The sequence below is a fragment of the Amborella trichopoda genome, chromosome 10 (assembly GCF_054954075.1).
Source record: "Amborella trichopoda isolate Santa Cruz 75 chromosome 10, AtrichopodaSantaCruz75HAP2 v2.0, whole genome shotgun sequence".
Taxonomy (NCBI): domain Eukaryota; kingdom Viridiplantae; phylum Streptophyta; class Magnoliopsida; order Amborellales; family Amborellaceae; genus Amborella; species Amborella trichopoda.
This window is the reverse complement of record NC_142345.1, coordinates 39,274,014-39,287,485: the sequence shown is the minus strand read 5'-3', so window position 1 is coordinate 39,287,485 and position 13,472 is coordinate 39,274,014. Positions and strand designations below refer to the sequence as shown.

At 36.5% G+C, this 13,472-nt stretch overlaps 1 protein-coding gene across 17 annotated transcripts in view; it reads left to right on the top strand.

The window, feature by feature from the left end:
• LOC18434055 (ARM repeat superfamily protein) overlaps positions 1-9,348 on the top strand; it is a 47,093-nt gene extending 37,745 nt beyond the window's left edge. For 14 of the 17 annotated variants that reach the window (XR_016042024.1, XR_016042025.1, XR_016042026.1 and 11 more), the window contains 9 exons: positions 1,834-1,948; positions 3,760-3,872; positions 3,949-4,026; positions 4,420-4,485; positions 6,472-6,600; positions 7,168-7,224; positions 7,369-7,449; positions 8,733-8,795; positions 8,924-9,348. Coding sequence is in view for 6 of the 17 variants with exons in the window: in XM_020666978.2 (XP_020522637.1) it covers positions 1,834-1,948; positions 3,760-3,872; positions 3,949-4,026; positions 4,420-4,485; positions 6,472-6,600; positions 7,168-7,224; positions 7,369-7,449; positions 8,733-8,780 (687 nt within the window). In the remaining 11 variants the exon portion in view is untranslated. The remainder of the gene's footprint in view (positions 1-1,833; positions 1,949-3,759; positions 3,873-3,948; positions 4,027-4,419; positions 4,486-6,471; positions 6,601-7,167; positions 7,225-7,368; positions 7,450-8,732; positions 8,796-8,923) is intronic. The other 3 variants (XR_016042012.1, XR_016042015.1, XM_020666976.2) reach the window with 1 other exon arrangement.
• The last annotated feature ends 4,124 nt before the right edge of the window (positions 9,349-13,472 follow it).

Here is a 13,472-nt window from a genome sequence, read left to right as displayed (position 1 = left end):
GGAACAATCTCTCAATTAGCTTTGAGGGCACTGCTTTCTATAGAATCTACCCAGTCTCAATCTATGTTTTCCAGTTAAGCAGATGACAGTTGAGCTAAGTTCTCATGTAACATTCTGAACTTCATGAGCATAGAATCAGGAGACCTAATGCTATGGTACCTCATCTTGGGATTCTTGATGAGATGGAGCATGAGTAAAATCGATGGTTAGCAGAGGTGTTGTCCCTATTCTTGTGAGCGCATCCGGCTGAAGCGATTGATATTAGCCTTACCCATGCTTCATTATTTGGAAAGAAGCACCTATTCCTGTTAGCGAAGGAAACATCAAAACTAGTTTTTGAGGACATGGGACGCGTACGTTAATCTTAAATGGCGTATGTGTGACGATCTTAAATGGCGTATGTGTGACAATCGTCACAGGCATGTCTGGTTTCGTTATCATGTTTTCTGTGATGATCTAAAAGTTTCTGTTCAAGGCATGACTGGTTTCGTTATCATGTTTTCTGTGATGATCTAAAAGTTTCTGTTCATGGCATGGATCTTTATAATTCACTGTAATTAAATCTAGAATTTTGGTGTGTATTAGCCATTTCTGGCTCATTAGATGCATGTTCAGGATATTGCTGCTGTACCCATGTCATTGTCTTTGCGGTTCCAATCCTTAAGGTTCCCAAAGGTGTCACTTTGATAAAATTTTAAACAGTTTTGGTAATTCAGGCTTTGACTGCCTGTTAATATTTGATATGCGCCTCCAATCTTGAGCATAGTACTGGAAATTCCTTGGAAATGTCTCAGGGATTGGCAGCCGGAATGGGCCAATAGATGATTGTTTTTTCGGAATCACATAAAGATCACTAGGGGGGCATTAACTTTAGGAACAGAAACAACACCCAAGCATAAGGTTCCTGCCGCTAAGGCATTGTGCAAGATTATGGCCACTCGGCAAAGGGCCACTACATATACATCTCCATTGACTTCGTATTACACTACACACTACAATTTGGCTGCTTTCTGGCCCTTCCAATGGTTATTAGGAAAAGGGTTTAGTGTTGTGTAGACCTTTCAATAATGTCAATATCCATGGGAATGAGGAATTGACTTGGACTTAAGTGGTTAGCAGTTGACTTTAGCAACGTTACTTCTGAAGTTTGATTCCTATTGCCGAACTACCCAAAAAAAATATGTAAAGATATCTCCCTGGGGCTCAGAGAATTCTGGTGCAATCTGGTGACCTTACAGTTTTTGCTTTTAAATCAATTTGATGCATCAACATGGAAATTATTTGGACCAAAAAGTTATATGTCAGTATCAGTGTTGGAATATGGACAGTCATATCCCTGGATTTGATAGTATTGTGAAGCTTATGTGGAGTGCGTTGCAATTCCTATTAGTAATTTGGCTTCATCTAGCAGCTCTTGTAAACTTAGTGGGAATTGTGTGGAATTACTTCATGCCACATGTGGTTGCTCATGAATGCAATCAACCGGTTGAGCTGGTCTTTGGAAATGTATGTTTCTTGGGCTGTGAATTTCCAAAGCAAAATCCGGAGGCACAATTGAAGAAATGGAGATAGGGGTACAAACTTTATCTGCTGTCTGTCTTCGTGATGTTTTCTGCTATAATCCCATCCTCTCTCTCTCTCTCCAATCTTTTTGTTTATTGTTATCAGTGGATCTTCCAGAAATATTTAGAAGCTGGTTAATGCTGTTGGTATTCCCATAACTGTACATGAGATAGCGTTCATTTCTATGCTTGCAATGCCAAGTTATATACGTGGGCCTTTACTTCTTTCCAACATTGTCGTGTCTCATGCTGAGTGGTTTTTCCTTTGCAGGTTCATCTCAGTGCCCCAAATGTTGGCCATTTCATTGATTTGATGATTAGTTTGCCAGCAAAAGGTCATGACAATGCTCTTCCTTATGTGATGTCTGAGTGGACCAAGCAACAGGGTGAGTTTAATTCATTTTTTCAATTCAAACTACAAACATACTACAGAACAGTTCTTTGAAGTGCCAAGATGTGAACCTTCTATACGCATATTCATTGTTCACAGTGGTGCTCAAGATATCTATCATCTATACACATTCTCAAAAAAAAAAAAAGGATATCTATCATCTATACACATTCTAAAAAAAAATAAAATATCATCTATACTATAAAACGGCTTTTTAGCTATTGAAACTTCATGTCTTTTATTCATGAATCCATAATGGACATTTTGTACTGAAATGTCGTTTACCATCTACCAATGATAGGGATTGGTGTACCAAAGGTTGAGGTTGACTTGGGGGTTTTTATGAACTTGTGTTTGAGATTCACTCTTGTGTGTGAGATTCACTTAGGGACTTCAATCTTTCGGAAAATTTATGGCCTTTACTGCTCTTGCGGCTTCATGCAGTACATTCCTGTCTTATGGGGTTTAGCTTAGCTATTCACTCCCCAACTAAACCTTGTTCTCTAAGAATACCTGATATTACCTCATGATACATTCTTTCCTTCTCAAGTGTACCTATCAGCATATTATTTGCAGTCTGTAGGGTTTTAGTTGTTTCCGGAACTCTTGTATTTAGCTGTAAAAGTCTGAAGCAATCAATAAAATAGAAAACACCATGGGAAAACCTGAATCAATCAATAAAAAGAAAAAACTACAGGAAGCGTGAAGCTGATATGGGAGGAGAGGCCTTAAAGCATAGTGGATGGTATTTGCATCGCACATGGAGCTTGGTTTGTATTGGTTCATATAATCTGTGACACCTTATCAAACTACGTTCACTGATGCATCTTTGATGCTTCATTTGGTTGACAATGCTTTCGTATTCTTTGAAGAAACTAATTTTACTTGGATGTGGACAGATAAGTGTGTCATGTTTCTAGAGGAATGTAGGGTGTTTAACTACTTGAGGTCCATAACTTGGATCCATGGGCACACACACAATACCAAGCAAATGTTGAAAATGATTAGAGATTTACAGTCTCATGCAACAATTACAAGGAAAGCACTGGGGTACATTTGCACATTGAAAGTTAGAAAAATCACTGTCGATTGATTGGCAAATTAGTATGAACATCAGTATGTTTTGATGGAAATGTGGCTTGGGTTAATGAGCAGATCCTCTTGAAGTCCTGAAGCAAGGAGATTTAAGTGAGAATTCATACCATTATAGAGGATATTGTTTTCTTGTCATAGATTGAAACTTCCACTAGCAGATGGCTTGACAGAAAATAAAACATATGGTAACTATAACAAAAGGAAGTTAAAAGAGTTGGAATAAAGGGTTACACAAGTCCATAAGACCTGGACACTTTCCCAGTTTCTAAGCTACAGGATTTTCCCTTTCAAGTTGGGGATATATTTGGTTGTAGATCAGTGTTAAAGAGTTTTGGGTATTAAGGATGTTTGCTAGTGATTTCTCTAATTGCGTTTGTAATATAAAGAGATGGCAGGCGGCACTTTCTTCATTTTCAAATTAATTTTGCATGCTGCTTAATAAACTATCGAGGCTATATTTTTTCTCATGTAGTTCCTAGCTGATGGAATGTGTGGCAGTTTCTTGAAATAAATTGTCCCTCTTCTTGATAATTGAAATTAGTCCTCTTCTGATTATGTTAAAGTTTCATATGGTCCTTTACATTGCTATGGAAAATCATCTCTCCTAATTCCGGAGTAAAGTTTTTTCTTTTATAGGTTTGTGGAGGTGGAATTTTGTGTTTGATTATTTTCCGTCCTATCAAACTGATCTTTTTGTGGAATTCATTATAGGAGAAATGCAAGGAGCCTATCAAATTAAGGTTACAACAACTGCTCTGGCTCTTTTACTTTCCTCACAACATGCAGAACTGGCAAAAATATCTGTTCAGGGGCATCTTATTAAGGTATGCTGGCATTGTAGAGCTTTACTTACTAGGACTCTTCAAAAACATTGAAATTTATTCTTGGATATGAATTTAGTCAAGTGCAGGAATAGTGACTCGTTCAAAAGCTAAGCTTGCTCCTGATCAATGGACACTGATGCCCCTTCCCGCAAAGGTACTATATTTTTGGTTCGCTTTTCTTTGGCTGAGGAGCACTGCAAAGGTTTGGTTATCTGTAACAGAAAAATTAATGGTTAGCAGGACACGTACATTTTGTTCCTCTAGTATTTTTGTTTATTATCATTTTTGTTTATTACCTTTTTTATTTCATCTTTACAAAGCCATGCGATGGCAGGCATGCTGGTCCTGCAGACTTCTTTCCTATAAACCCTCATGGTTTTTATGTTTGCATGTATGCCTAGTTAACTAGCTAACTGACTAAACAATTTTCTACCTTATAAAAGAAAAAAATAACTTCACACACATCCAGAGTGAATATTCACGAAACCCTAAAATATGTTTTGTTGCTGTAACATAATGAAAAATTATAATGTTTTGGCTTTGACAGATACTTGCTTTACTGGCGGACGTGCTGATTGAGATTCAAGAGCAAGTTCTTTCTGGAGATGATGTGGTAATAATTTCTCCTCGATTTTTAGTGTTTAGCAGTTAGTGTGTGCATGAGCTTGTCCTTGTGGGCTTATTTGTGCTTAATGGCCAAAACTGTATTTTTTGCTAGTAATGCTGAGCCAAATTGGAATTGCCCGATTCCGCTCGGGAGCAGGGTACTGTGCTGGTTATTGCTGGACTTGGGCATGTCGCCTAGTAACCCCTTTCATGTTAAAATAGGGTAGATAAAGGCTTTTTTAGCTACCCATTAATTGAACCCCAATTTTGATTGATTTGAACACAAATCGCTCCCACTTAGACCCCCAAAATTCCTTCTTTTCATCAAAAGTTCATTTGGACGAGATTTTTTCATCAAAATCTAGCCTTGTTGTAAGCCTCATAACCCAATCAGCCTTTCTTGCAATTTTTCTCGTAATTCTCAACCTAATTATCTGTAAATTTGCTATGAAATTTTGGTTTTGAAGCCCTCTAATAGACCTCTAAAACAATATGTTGGATCGAAAAGCAAAACAGAAGTAGAGAGTCCAAATTTTGGGAATTTTGACTGAAACTCGATAGACTTTGATTTCTCTCTCATTGTTTCACCAAATTCATTCAATTTTTTCCCAGAATGTTCCCATCACATTGACCTACAAATGGCCTAACAAATATTTTTTAATCAAAGCCAAAAATTCTGAGATCGATTTTTGTTTTTTTGTCCCACCATTTTCGTCCAATTTGTTTTTTTAATTTATTTATTTTGATTGCTTCCTATTAGATGGAATCAAGTATTTGATATTGAATATTTGATTTAGTTTTTTTTTTTTTTTTTTTTTTTTTTTTTTAAGATTGGCCAAGTTAGCCAAGTCGACTCAGTGATACAGATGGTTGGACTCAGGGCTGGTGGATGACCTATTCGACCCACCGGTCTGAGTTTTTAAATACTGGCTTTTGTAAGAGGCATGTGTTTGATGATTGAATTGCGTGGTTTGCTTGAGGCGTACACTTTCACCTGTGCAGCTCAAGACAGGCTTAGAGCTACTGTTGTTTTTTTTTTCCCTCTTTGTGTGTGTGTGTTGTGTAGCCCTTCTAAAAACTCTTTTACTGCACAGGGGGTAATATAATTCCATTATAGGAATTGTTTTCTCTAATAACTAGTCAAAAACTAAATTGTCTTCTAAAACCTAATTTTAAGAATATTTGTCTATGACATTGTGCGCCCTTCAGCAACTTAATTATTTATTAGGTGATCTCACTTCGGCAACTTCAATAGTTCCTCACTCATCCTAGAACATCTAGGAGATTGTTCAGGGTACACAGGCACAAATTTCATTCTCCACAAGGAGTTTCTGTTTTGCTTTTCCTTTGTTTTGAAAAAAAATTTCTCTTCTTTCTGTGAACGCTCTTGGGGTCCAAGATGATCACATGCAACATGTTGAAGTTTTTTGTGAGAATTGGGATTTATAGAAAAGTTTTGGTCTGTGAAATTTATTTTGCTGCCTCTGCTGTTTAGTTCCTTTGGAAAGGTTCTTGTATTATGATGTGCATTCTCCCACTTGGGGAGATGCTAAGGTGACCCACCCTCCAAGTGCAATGAGGGTAGAATGGTTCTTGTATTTTTCCTTAGTTCAATAGAAGCTAAGAAGAGGACTTGATGATAACCTTGCAGATGTTAATACCTGCACTTGCCAGTAGTTACCAATAAATATTTCATAATGTTTTGTATCAATGCGTGTTTTCTAGTAACATATTTATGAGTGAAATCATGTGAACGACAGTATTTTAGATTTCGAACCAGATGGTCTTGAATTTCCTTCTGAATATTATGAATATCCTTTCACTTTACAACCTATTTATTTTATCTTGTTTTAGGTTAAATTCCTATATTAAATGTCTAAAATGCCTCAAGCTCACTTCATAATTTAGGATAGCCATATTTCATGCATGAGCATGCATACGTGCTGTTAGGATTAATTTGTCCATCAAATATGCTTATGGAGCATTGTTGCAGGACTCCGACTGGGAAGAACTGGAGGCAGAAGGTGAAACTCGCCTGGATATCCTGCACTCAGTCAGAGCTCTTTCAAACAAAAGACCCACAATTGATCAACTTGATGCCATGAAGAGTGTCTTCAATGAGGTGTAGTAAATGTTCTTTTTGTAAATTGCCAGTTGTATTACTTGGATGCCTATATGTGTCATATGCATCTAACGTTCAGTTTAAAAGCCCAATACAGTGTGGCATGCATGCACCTGCGTGTGCTGGCATGCACACACTCACACATCGCACATGCACACGCATATGCACATGGAATGGACACAGACACTCACACTCACACTCACACTCACACGCACATGCACACGCACACGCACACGCACACGCACACGCACACGCACACGCACACGCACACGCACACGCACATATAGTATAAGTTGCAAAAATAGAATGCAAGGCCTCACCACAAAGGTATGTGCTCTATGTTGTTGGGACCCAGGAGGTGTTGACGCATGTCGAAGCATCAATATGTGTTGACATGTGACATCAGCCCAAGGTTGGGGGCAACACTAATTGCCATGTGAAGCTCCCTACTGATATTTGCTCACATATGCTTGTACAATATATGTACACTTATTTTATTTGTTGGTGTGTTTTGTGTATACCTTTGATTTACTGAGACAATTGTCAATTTTTGTGCTGAAATTCTAGAACCAAGATGATGACTATGAAGATGACTTTGTAAAGGGTGTTGATCCTCTTAATGAGGTCTGTTACTTTTAACACCATAATGTTTCCACTTCATGCATTTGAGTTTATTTATTATGTCACCTAGATTACTGCACACATAAATTATTAAAAAACAAACTCCTAATTTCTAGTACTTTTAACTTACTATATTGTGTATTGCAGATCAATTTGTCAGTCTATCTTGTGGATTTCCTCAAAACATTTTCAAGTACCAACAAACCATCATTTGATCTTCTTTGCCAGGTATCTCTTGAAGTAACTTGGTCTGTTGCTGTAAAAAAATTGCTGCATCCTTTGACTTCGATGGTCATTCCTTCTTAAGTAATCTAGATGGTTATATAGACGATCTTGCTGTGCCCACTTGGTGTCTGGTAGCATGATTTGAGCCTCATACCCTCTTGCATGTAATAAGTATGCTCTTTCTTAGAGGATTTTCTTCAAGCTGCTACATTTAATTAATAGCAGCTACTGGTACAGAGGGCGGTGTAGCAGGGTAGACTTTTTAAGAGCCCCTCTTCTTAATTCAATTCATCAATAAATGATTCAAGAATGAATTAGATGTCAGTCCCCTGTGCATTCTTTTCTCTCCGTGACGCGTACGTTGAGACGTGTAACCTTTGCACACGGCAGTTTCTTCTTTCATTAGGAGTGAGCGAATTGCATGTAGAAGAAATTGTAGGGGCTTATAGTTTAATTGGTCGAAATGTACTGTCGGTGATATCCTATTGTAGTTCGGTGATCAAATGGAACTCTGAACTGGTCAAAACCGGTCTGAACTTGCTAGTTCAGGCTGGTCAAACCGGTGTGACCTGGCAGGTTTAGACTGGCTTGTCCAAAATTTTAGATTTTTATTACTCCTTTGTTTTTTCTTCAGACTGGTCTGACCTGTGAATCGACCTGTCCAACTGGTGCCCTAACTGGTTCGTGACTGGTCTGTGCTTGATAATGCCGATTTGGATAGTTTTTCTTGCATCATCTTTGAAATTTTAGGTGCTGCGTCTATTAGCTTTTGAGATAAAAACATGGAATGAAACAAAGGCATCATATTTTTCGTTTCTCACTGTGCTTCAGCAAATGCCTTGGGCATTCTTTTCCGTATTCATCTATCCAAGGGTTTTGTCATTATGCATATTTTTTTGTTGTTTTTCCTTGGTCTGTGGCATGATATTCCTTGTGTTTGATGCCTTGGGACGAAATCTCTGCATCAAAGCATTGCTTAAACAAATTTCATGTGCTGCTTTTTTAGTCATTCACGACTGTTATTCATTCCCATGCTTTCCTTCGTCGTTAGTGTTGGCAAGTTTCCTATGACAAGTCATATTTGGAAGTTAAGATTATAAATAAATATTGTATTCTCTCTATCACCATCTCCCCAGCCAGTGTTGGTGCTTACTGCTTGCTTAATGAGAGAGGTTCTTCCACATTACCCTCACTAAATTATGTATGGTGCCAGCTCTTCAATCTTATGCCCTTTTCTTTTTCATCGAATATCTTTTTTAAATTTGATTAAAATTTGAAACATGCAGAGTCTGACGGATGCCCAGAGGAGTGCCATACATGCAGTTGTGAAATAACATCCTGTTTCTAAGGTGTTGAATCATTAATCTTGAGGCTGAGCCTCCTTTTTTGACGAATAATCTAGACTTTGATTCTATTTTTTTTTCTCCTTCAATATGAAGTTTCTCCTTAATCATTTGTTTCCACTGTTCATTTGCAGTGAAAAACGATTTGAATATTTTCTCATTTTTCAAACCAGAACCTGTTCCAAAAAGCGGAAAGATTTTCTCACTGGAGGGATTGCAGAACTTAGTCTCCGTTTAATCAAACACTGTGATTATGTTTGGGTTGATAGGAGAGGCCTTAGTTGGAACTATCAAATGAGAGTGGGTTCAATCTTGGTGACAGATTTTGTAATTTATTCCAGGAAAAAGAAAAAATTTTGTGAAGTTCATTTGTAACAGTTGGGACGATGTTCACTTATGGACTGATTTAGTTGTGGCATTTTTTGAATACGTGGTCCGCATAAGGAGTGTGGAAATTCATTGTTGTATGAAGAGTGTTGGTCTCACTATGTATTTGAGCGTTTGTGGCTTTACGCCCTTGAATGAAAAGTAGCAGTGGTCGCTGCCATGGTTTTTTTTATACGCTGTTGTTTCGACCTGTTTTGTTTGGAGTAAAAGTATGATCAGGAAAGCCCCTCTCTCTCTCTCTCTCTCTCTCACAGCTTGTGCCCTCGATCCTTTATTCTTTTATTTAGTTAGGAAATTATCATTGAGGTGCTAAAAATATGCTCCTGATTATATTTAAGTTTTATTTATTTATTTATTTATATTTCACTCCGGTGCCACTTTAAAAATATTGAGAAGATGTTAGAAAAATAATTTTCTTTTTTTAAAAATGAGAATGTATAATATTTTCTCAAAAAGATATTGTCATGAGAATCAATAAATTTTGTTATTTACATTTTTTTTGTTTGGCATTTATTTATTTATGGAAGAAAAAACACCTTAAAACCTACCTTGTATCTTATCAGTTGCCAACAACAAGGAAGTCCGTCATCATCATTATCATTCAAGCTTTTTTTTTAACTAATTGGGGTCGGTTACATAAATCTTAGTACATTTCTGCTCCATTAAAGGCCATATTTTCAGTGAGGTTCTAAATCCACATCTTTATTTAGTATTTACAACTATGTGTTCAAGTTTTGCCCTTTCTAAGGCTTCCACTTGAACTAATTTGCCATGCTATATTAAATTTGCACTGCACATAACTAAACTGTTGAAGTCTATTTTATCTGATCTCATTTATGGTACCATCTAAGTTCTCCTAATGTATTCATTTCGAATTCCATCCTTTTTTGTCTTGCCACTCATCCAACTCAACATTTTCATTTCAGTTACACTCATTCATAAAGCAAAGTTGGTATTCACAAACAATTTTATAGAACTTACTCATCAGCTTCATTGATATGTAGCGATCACATAAAACTTCGGTTGCACATCTCCACTTTGCACGCTCAGTCTAATCTTATGTGTGACATCTTATTTATTTTTTTCATTTTTGTAGATTATCGACTAAGAATACACGAATATGAAGTGCTTCATCTATTTAAAAATTAATTTTTCAATTGTACTCTTTAATTCTCTACAAGTAAGAAGACACAAATATCCTAAAATAAAACTAAAAACAAAATCCCATCTGTATTATTTTCTCGAGGTTGGGAGAAGCTCAACTTTGAACTTGAAGATTCAAATGTTGGATAAAAGACTATCTCAGTTGTCACTATATTGATAAACCTTTGGAGTTTGAATGCTCACCTTCTATAAATTTTATCAGTTTCTTTAGCTAAGCATATTTTTGGATTCCTTTTAGGGCCTTCATATACCCGGTGTCTAGTTCTATTACATCAATACCAAGTATCTTGGAGAAATTCCTTTTTTTATTGAATTTAAGGTGGTGGGAAACCTCCCGTCTTAATGAGGAATCACTTGTGAGTGCTCCATTTTAATTTGCTTAGAAGAAATTTTCCTTTGAATTTTTTATCATCTTTGGTTAAATTAGGAATTTTTGCTTTTTCATTGTGAAGTCGAACTTATTTTGGTGTCCTTGTAGACCTTGGTTAGAATTTAGTGTCCTTGTGGAGCTTGGTTAGAATTTAACTTTTCGTTGCTTTGGTAGTTCACTCGATCCAAAATATTATCAACCGCAATCAATCAATCATTAAAGCCCTCTATGTGGAGCTTCCCACAAAACTACAAGAGGTCAACATTAATGTTTAGATCTGATTAAAGCTCCACAGGTCGTGGTTCTTGCCTCTAAACTTGCTCATTATGTATGGGATGGGCCCCGCGATCGTGGAGCTCAGTTAATGCCTTAGGTGAGATTTGGTGCTAGATCTAGGGGATTACGAGCCGCCCCCTCCTGGACATTGTCGGGTCGACCAGCCAGGTCGATTGGTTAACCCAATCCATTTAACGCCCCTAAGGCGGTGGGTTCATTACTCCTGTTCTATCTAATTTTGAAATGTTACAAAAACATCTTGGGAATTTGAACCTGGACACTTGTGTTTTTTTAAGTTGGGGGCGGTTGGAACGTCCAATATCAGAATCTCTCTCCAACTTCAAGAATTTTAAGTGAATGGGGCACTACACTAGGCGTCCAAACCCACCTCACACTTAAAAAGAATCTTAAGTGAGTGTATTCAGCCACCTAGTGTCCAAACCTGCCCCCTCACGTTCTTATTAAGTGCGAGATAGAATCAGACATTCGATGTCAAACATTCATTACCAGCCCCCTTAGGTTCTTATTAAGTGCGAGATAGAATCAGACATTCGATGTCAAACATTCATTGTTTGAATTTTTCAGACATCTCGAACTTAAAGAATTTTAAGTGAAGGGGGCGCTGCTGTAGGCGTCCCAACCTATCTCACACTTGCAAAGAATCTTAAATGAGCGGCTTCAGCCACCTAGTGTCCAAACCTGCCCCTTAGGTTCTTATTAGTGCGAGTTAGATTTAAACAGTGATGTCCAACATTGATTGTCTGAATCTAATTTGCACTAAAAAATCAGAAGTCGAGATGTGCTAAAACAGATATGTACATAATTTTTCCTTAAAATTATTTCAAGGTGCACATTACTTTGATTATTTAAAGTCTCCGCTCTATACTCCACCCTTATTAAAATGGCCTTATTTAAGATTTATTTTGAGGTTGTGCCAGAGAAAAATTTTTTTTTAAAAATAAACCTCTAATGTACATTGGGATACTTTGACCCTTAATGATCTTGTAAAAGATTTCAATCGGATAATAATAATTTCCCCTATTTTCTAAGTACATGACTTCATAGGCTAGATCCACCTGGCCAGTTTTGATTCTCAAGGTCAAAGATTCTTTAGTTGGAAAGAGGGGTTTCATGGAGAAAGAGATAGAGGGTGAACTTGTTTAAATGAGAAATAATTTGATAGAGTTGGAACCCTATCAACACTCACAAAAATTGCAGTTATAGCTATCTGAAAACCCTCAAATTCATCATCTCAATTTTAACCATTATAGTTGTGAAAATTAGAAAAGGGATTTTAAATCCTAAAAATAATTTCTACGGTATCATATTCTAGATTATTTATTTTACCCTAAAAATAAGTATTAACAGATCCATACGAGTTGTATATTGGAAAATTATGTAAATATCTGTTTTAGTTTTCATTATTATTAAAATACCGAATACTTTTCATTATTACTTATATGTACATTTTTTGAACTTCGTAATAAATTTTTTTTAAAAAAGACAAAACTACCTATTTTCAGTTCTTCAAATAGCCGAAATTTTGTTTTCTCAATAAACCCTGTCTCTCCCTCCTCTCTCATCTCTCTCTCTCTCTTTTTCTGGTTTAAACCATCGAGCATGAATGTTTCAGGATCTCCATTTTAGGGCTTCTGGCCTCTCATACTTCATCAGGGGTTGTGTTATTTGTCACAGAGGAGAGAGAAGCGCAAACTCATGAGGAAGAGGGGAGAGCTTTGGTGCAGCGGCAAAATCACCAGATTTAGCGACCAAAGGAAAGGTTCACGGTTCTTTGGCTCGAACCAGTGTTTTAAAAAACATCGAGTCGAACTGGACTCGCTCGATTCGACTCGAAAATCGTAAAAAGTGGATCGTATCGGCTAAAAAATCGGAAATCGTCCGGTCCTAGAGAGAACCGGACGATTCTGTACAGTGACTCGCCTATTCACTGTACGGAATCGGCGAGTCCGAACAGTGAATCGGCGAGTCCCGTACGGTTTTTTTTTTTTTTTTTTTTGTAATCCATGATAGATTTTTTGTAATCCATGATCGAATTTTTTGTAATCCATGATCGAAATGTTTGTTTTTTTTTTTTGTAATTCATGATCGAATTTTTTGTTTTGTTTTTTTTTTTTTGTAACCCATGATAGAATTTTTTGTAATCCATGATCGAATGTTTTGTAATACATGATCGAAATATTTGTTTTTTTTTTTGTAATCCATGATTGAATTTTTTGTTTTTTGCTTTTTTTGGAACTCATGATAGAGTTTTTTGTAATCCATGATTGAATTTTTTGTAATCCATGATCGAATTGTTTTTTTCTTTTTTTGTAATCCACGATTGAATTTTTTGTTTTTTTTTGTAATCCATGATCGAATTTTATGTAATCCATGATCGAATTTTATGTAATCCATGATCGAATTTTTTGTAATCCATGATTGAATTTTTTTTTTTTTTAATCCATGATCGAATTTTTTTTTGTAAT